This window comes from Nerophis ophidion, linkage group LG10, assembly GCF_033978795.1.
Source record: "Nerophis ophidion isolate RoL-2023_Sa linkage group LG10, RoL_Noph_v1.0, whole genome shotgun sequence".
Classification (NCBI taxonomy): domain Eukaryota; kingdom Metazoa; phylum Chordata; class Actinopteri; order Syngnathiformes; family Syngnathidae; genus Nerophis; species Nerophis ophidion.
Window position 1 is genome coordinate 26459625 of NC_084620.1, and position 7029 is coordinate 26466653.

The following is a 7029-nucleotide window of genomic DNA, read 5'->3' on the forward strand; positions in this document are numbered from 1 at the left end:
AGATGTGACTTTAAGGTTTGACTACTTACGTATAAAATACTACACCGTCTAGCTCCATCCTATCTTGCCGATTGTATTGTACCATATGTCCCGGCAAGAAATCTGCGTTCAAAGGACTCCGGCTTATTAGTGATTCCCAAAGCCCAAAAAAAGTCTGCGGGCTATAGAGCGTTTTCATATCGGGCTCCAGTACTCTGGAATGCCCTCCCGGTAACAGTTTGAGATGCCACCTCAGTAGAAGCATTTAAGTCTCACCTTAAAACTCATTTGTATACTCTAGCCTTTAAATAGACTCCCTTTTTAGACCAGTCGATCTGCCGTTTCTCTTCTTTTTCTCCTATGTCCCACTCTCCCTTGTGGAGGGGGTCCGGTCCGATCCGGTGGCCATGTACTGCTTGCCTGTGTATCGGCTGGGGACATCTCTGTGCTGCTGATCCGCCTCCGCTTGGGATGGTTTCCTCCTGGCTCCGCTGTGAACGGGACTCTCGCTGCTGTGTTGGATCCGCTTTGGACTGGACTCTCGCGACTGTGTTGGATCCATTATGGATTGAACTTTCACAGTATCATGTTAGACCCGCTCGACATCCACTGCTTTCCTCCTCTCCAAGGTTCTCATAGTCATCATTGTCACCGACGTCCCACTGGGTGTGAGTTTTCCTTACCCTTATGTGGGCCTACCGAGGATGTCGTAGTGGTTTGTGCAGCCCTTTGAGACACTAGTGATTTAGGGCTATATAAGTAAACATTGATTGATTGATTGATTAGCGAGCAAAAGTTGCGAACTTTGTCGTGGATGTTCTCTACTAAATCCTTTCAGCAAAAATATGGCAATTACGCAAAATGATCAAGTATGACACATAGAATGGACCTGCTATCCCCGTTTAAAAGGGAAAATCTCATTTCAGTAGGCCTTTAATGCACAAACGCAGCAGTGAGCAGCCTCCTTTGTTCAAAGCAAAGAGCAGAGGGGAAAACTGATGGCTTGCGCATCACCTGCAATTAGTGTCATGCGTCTACATGTATCAGCGTGTCAAAACCGTGGAAACATTGCCTTAGGCCATGTAGACAAACAAGCAACATTCTGTTTGTGTTTGGCAGCTGATGCTCGTGCACAACAGTCCCAAGAACAGTCAGCGACTTCTGTCTCGACAAGACTCGCTGGCGTGTGACAGCGCGACGAGGCTGGCAGGTGTTTTGCAGGCGCGTTGCAAAGTGCCCCGCGCTGGCAAGGCACGGCTCTTTGTTCAAGCGCGGGGTGTTTCAAGCACCAGGCACCCCAAACATGGCGACATGACACGGTTTTGATGAAAAAACTAATGACGGGAGTTTGAGACCGAAGTTATTCTGATTCAGGTCTAGCCGTCATCGGGAAAACGCTGTGTGACAAGGGGTGGCACTTTTATGACCTCTGTGGTGCTTTTTTTGTGGACTTCTGGATCTGCCTCCCGGGAGCCTTTTGGCCATGGAGACCAGCTGCTGGGTGTCTGCCACACCGAAGTCGGTTTGGAGGGACTGGAGGAGATGCGGATGAGGGGACAGGGCTGCAGAGCTAGCACGGAGAGGCTCGCGGTGTCTTGGCTGGGTGAGCAGGTGTCGGACACCTCAGTCTCTTTGGACGTATCATCACTCATCCATGCGGACTGGACACTGGTCGAGAGTGGAGTCGGCTGTCTTCCCTCTTACACACATGTAAGAGGGATGTGTACTATGGCTATGAGTTGTTGGTTTTTTTTCCCTTGGCCTCAGTCTGCACCCCCTCTCCAGGGCCAAGGCTAAGACCGATTTTTTTATTTTATTTTAATCTTCAAATTTTTTCTCCCATTACCCCCCCTTGTTTACCTGTATCTCATCTTTTTTGTAAGGGGCGCTGGAAGCCGGCAGACCCGTCAGCGATCCTGTTCTGTCTCCCTGTAATGTTTGTTTGATCTTGAATGGGATTGTGCTGAAAATTGTAATTTTCCTGAAGGAACTCTCCTGACGGAATAAATAAAGTACTATCTAATCTATCTAATCTATCTAAGCCATTTACCATATACAACACAAAGTAGGAAAAAGCACGTCAATAATGAATAAAGCCTTGATTGATTGATTGATTGAATGAAAGTTTTATTAGTAGATTGCAGAGTACAGTACATATTCCGTACAATTGACCACTAAATGGTAACACCCGAATACGTTTTTCAGCTTATTTAAGTCGGGGTCCACGTTAATCAATTCATGGAACAAATAAATACTATCAGCATAATACAGTCATCACACAAATTAATCATCAGAGTATATACATTGAATTATTTACATTATTTACAATCCAGGGGGTGCGATGTGGAGGGTTTGGGGCGGGGGAGTTAGGTTTGGTTGCTATCAGCACTTCAGTCATCAACAATAATATCACCTGAGAAATGAACATTGTAACAGCGTAGGTCTGACTTGGTAGGATATGTACAGCAAGCAGTGAACATAGTGAGCTCAGAAAGCATAAGAACAAGTATATACATTTGATTATTTACAATCCGGGGAGCTGGGATGTGGTTGGGGGAGGGTGTTAGTCTAGGGTTGAAGCTGCCTGGAGGTGTTTTTTCAGTGCAGTTTTGAAGGAGGATAGAGATTAACTTTCTTTTACACCTGTTTGGAGTGCATTCCATATTGATGTGGTAAATAAGGAGAATGAGTTAAGACCTTTGTTACAAACGTTTGTAGATCGGAATCTGGGTTTGACGTGGTTTGTGGAGCTCCCCCTGGTGTTGTTGTTATGACGGTCATTTACGTTATGGAAGTAGTTTGACATGTACTTCGGTATCAGGGAGGTGTAGCGAATGTTGTTGACTCGGGTCAGTGCAAGTTGTTTGACACCGTCCTCCACCCTGAGCCAGCCCACTTTTGAGAAGTGGGTGGGAGTGAGGTGTGATCTGGGGTGGAGGTCTAGAAGTAACCTGACTAGCTTGTTCTGGGATGTTTGGAGTCTAGATTTGAGGGTTTTGGAGGTGCTGGGGTACCAGGAGGTGCATTCGTAATTGAAAAAGGGTTGAATGGGAGTTCCCGCTATGTTCGAGACCAAATATCACTTCATATTCTTTACTGCTCGCCAGTGTTTCCATATCTGAGTTATTGTGTAGAAATATGAGGAAACAACTACAAAAAAAATAAAAAAATAAAAATAAAAATAGTACATATTGTTGGATATAGAGAACATACAAACCCTTTATTTATTGAACCACACATTTTGAAAACGATTTGGTGCATTTCCAAACAGCTAAAATTATGTACAAAGCAAACTATAACCTGCAACACAAGAATGTACAACAATTATTCTCAACAAAAGAGGAGAAATATAACCTTCGAGGAAAATCTATATTAAAACATTTGCATGCTCGTACAACACTTAAAACCTTTTGCGTATCAGTATGTGGAATTAAAATCATGGAATGGATGAACCAAATAAATCAAACAAAGCACCAATATGATTCAGTTTAAGAGACCGTTCAAACTACAAGTGTTTACAAAGTACACGGAACGATAATTATAATGAAAATTTTGAAACCTTTTTTTCTCTTTTGAGATAAAGATTATTTATGTATTTTATATTTGTTTACTTACCATGGTATATTGTTTATTTATTCACTGTTCTGTTACAGAGAACAAGGAAATGGGATAAAATTTCTATGGTATGAAAAGGGGTAGGATTAAATAAACTCAGCTTCCTCCTACTCCTTTTCGGACGTGCTGTAATGTAACAACTGGAAATATGTGGGGACAGAGCCTTTTCCGTTGCCGCCCCTAAGCTCTGGAACAGCCTTCCCCCCCCACAGCCCAGTGCCTGGGGGTTTTCCATAACCCTTCTAAAGACCTACCTCTTCTCGCTGGCCTTTGACCTGAGCTGAGTCTGCCCACTAGGCCACCATTTTCTATTCCTACCCCCCCCACCCCTTCGCTTTAGTTTTATTTTTCTATTTGTCACTTTTATTATTATGATTTTTATTTAACAAATGTTTTACTTTTTATTCAACCCCTTTTATCGTATTGCTTTTTGCACTATTTTGTTTAACTCATTAATTTTTCATGTTCTTTGTTTTATTTTTTTATTTATTTTTTTTTGCTCTATGCTTTTTTTAACTTGTGAAACACTTTGGTTCAATTCAAAAGTTGTTGTAAACTTTCTATATAAATAAAATTGACCTGACTTGACATGGGATGTGTTACATTGTATGGTATGCATGTTCAAGATGAACTGAAACTGAACTGAACTGAACTTCTTTGGAATTTAAATCATTCCTGATCAAGTCTTAATTTACCGTCTCATCTTATTCTTGCTGTTGCAGTTCAAGTTTTAACTGGACAATAACTTCACCCTACAAAGCATTTCATACCTGATCATTGCTTTTGAAAGCCTATATCAGAGGAAGGGGTCTAAGCAAGAATGTTGTCCCGCCCCCAGAATTAGTAGTTGGGTGGTTTTCGGCAACCTAGCCAGTTTTGTCCTGTTTCCCTGCAATTGTCTCCACAGCAGGTAAGCTGATCCACTTTTTCAGTGTGAATGTCCAGATGCAGGTTTTTCACAAATTTTCGTCTTTTATATCGTAGCTAATGAAACTCTTGAAGTCATGCCGGCAGCTCTGATGCAAGATGAGTTGTTCAGGGCTTTCAGCACTTACGCACTTATTGTTATCCTGAAGATGATGATGATGTCGTTTGTTACAGCATATTGCCGCATAACCAGAGGGGTGGGTAACGAGAGTCTATCAATAATTGTTTAAAAACAACAGAAAAACAGTGAACTTCTCGTCCACATTTAGGCCTTTGCCAATGAGGAAGACGTAAGCTGTAGGTCTGCAGAGGAGAAGAAGAAGATGCTGAGAACCGATCCAGAAGTAGAGCGAGTTCGAAGGTGAGACATCGACAGAGAAATGATACTTTGTACTAGGATTGTCATGATTGCAGAATTTCAGGAGGCAATACCGATACCTGCCAATATTCATCCATCCATCCATCCATCCATTTTCTACCGCTTGTCTCTCTGGGGGTCGCGGGGGCCTCTCCTGTGAATATCCATGATTCTCAATACTTCGATACCAAAATGAAATTAAAAAAAAATGAACCCAACTACTTTTAAATTGACTAAATTATTAAAAATGGTTCTAAACTGTATTAGCATTTAAGATTACTGTGCTTCAATATGTTTTTGCACACAATTTCAATTCCAGCAGCAACTGCCAAATATACATTAAAAAAAAACAACAGTCATGGCCTGTAGCCTCCCAGTACCTCAAAACAAACAATATTTTGCTTATAAATATGCTCATAAATAAATAAATAAAAAAACAACAACAACAACTATTTTACATTAAAAAGCAACAGTAGCAGCAAGTAGCCTTCAAATACATGAAACAATATTGTTCCTACCATTATTTCAATGTGGTGGTGACATCATCTTGTAATTAGTAATGGAATAGGCTAATAAAAATATTTGTGTTTTTATTCATTATTAATATTGACATTTGTTTTTTCCTCCTTACACTGGTCCCAAGCCTTTTTGGTCAGATGTTTTCAATGTTGGCTGTTTTTTGTTTTTTTTAAAACTATTTTTCTACAACTATAAACAAAGAGCTGCATTGCACAAATAAAAGTTAAAAGTCACACACACTGGGTGTGGGGAAATCTGTCCTTTGCATTTGACCCACACCCATGTTCACCCCATGGAAGGTGAGGGGAGCAGTGAGCAGCATCGTGCGCCGCGCTCGGGAATCATTTGGTGATTTAACCCCCAATTCCAACCCTTGATGCAGGGAAGCAATGGGTCCCATTTTTATAATCTTTTGTATGACTCACCCAAGGTTTGAACTCATGACATTCCAGTTTCAGGGCAGACCCTCTAACCACTCGGCCAATGAGTTGGTCTTCAGTCCACAACTTTTTGTTACGTACTGTAATTCACCAGAAATGCAACTTACAGAAGAGTGTCCCTAAGCAGTGTCTTCTTAGAGTTCATGGAAGTGATAGTTTGGATGGCAAGGTTTTGAAAGTTGCCTGCACGCCTTGCATACTCCCTGGGCTTGTGGTGGCGGATCTCCGCTGTCACTTACGAGACGAATATTTGTCTTTTTTTGAATGCTTGTATTGGATTTCCGACTAAATACACAATTCTCTCTTTCACTTGTAATACGTCCTCTGCTTGCTAAATATAGCAACAAAGTCGCTAAATTGCCAACACAGGTTCATTTTGCTACGTCTTATTCTCTGGCAGGTGTGTCACAATGCATACCTCCACATTTCCATAATTCATTTATCAGCGAGGGTGAACCAAAGGCGCCATATCTGTATTTGTGGACCAAGAAGAGTCCTGTCTCCTATGAAAGTTTCAGACATACTGTATAAATTCGATTTTCTTGACATTTTCTCATAACTTTACTCCGGACTCCTCCCTCTTCCAAAGACATGCACCTGGGGATAGGTTGATTGGCAACACTAAATTGGCCCTAGTGTGTGAATGTGAGTGTGAATGTTGTCTGTCTATCTGTGTTGGCCCTGGATTTATTAGATTTTGATGCACCAATTCTGTTTAGAAATGTGTAATTTAATCAGAAAAACTTATTTTATGCGGTTATTAAAGTATGGAGTTTTCGTTTTGTTTGTTTAGTAGTATTTTTACTTTGGACACTACAGGTTTTGGTACTTTTCAAATGTCAAAAATCAATTTAGTTAAATCAATGGTATTCTTTTGTGAACCAGATGTCACCTGAATGACTTGGAGAACGTCGTTCCCTTCGTGCTGGTCGGATTGTTCTACGCTTTGAGCGGACCGGAACTCTCGTCCGCTCTGCTACACTTCCGCGTGTTCGCCGGCGCCCGGATCTTCCACACCTTCTCCTACCTTGGCCATCTACCACAACCCTGCAGGGCTCTGTCTTTCTTCCTGGGCCTTCTGGTCACCTTCTCCATGGCGTATAATGTTCTCAGTAATGTTTTTGCTATCTGATGATGACGGCAGCAGACCAACAAGACCTCTCAGGTTAAATTTGCTTTGTTGTTCAAGGT

At 41.7% G+C, this 7029-nt stretch overlaps 1 protein-coding gene across 1 annotated transcript; it reads left to right on the plus strand.

The window, feature by feature from the left end:
- Window positions 1–4537: 4537 nt before the first annotated feature.
- On the plus strand, window positions 4538–7029 carry LOC133559877 (microsomal glutathione S-transferase 1-like). The gene is made up of 3 exons (XM_061911891.1): window positions 4538–4718; window positions 4791–4882; window positions 6724–7029. The coding sequence occupies exons 1-3, from the start codon at window positions 4599–4601 to the stop codon at window positions 6968–6970; spliced, it is 459 nt and encodes a 152-aa protein (XP_061767875.1). The 5' UTR covers window positions 4538–4598; the 3' UTR covers window positions 6971–7029.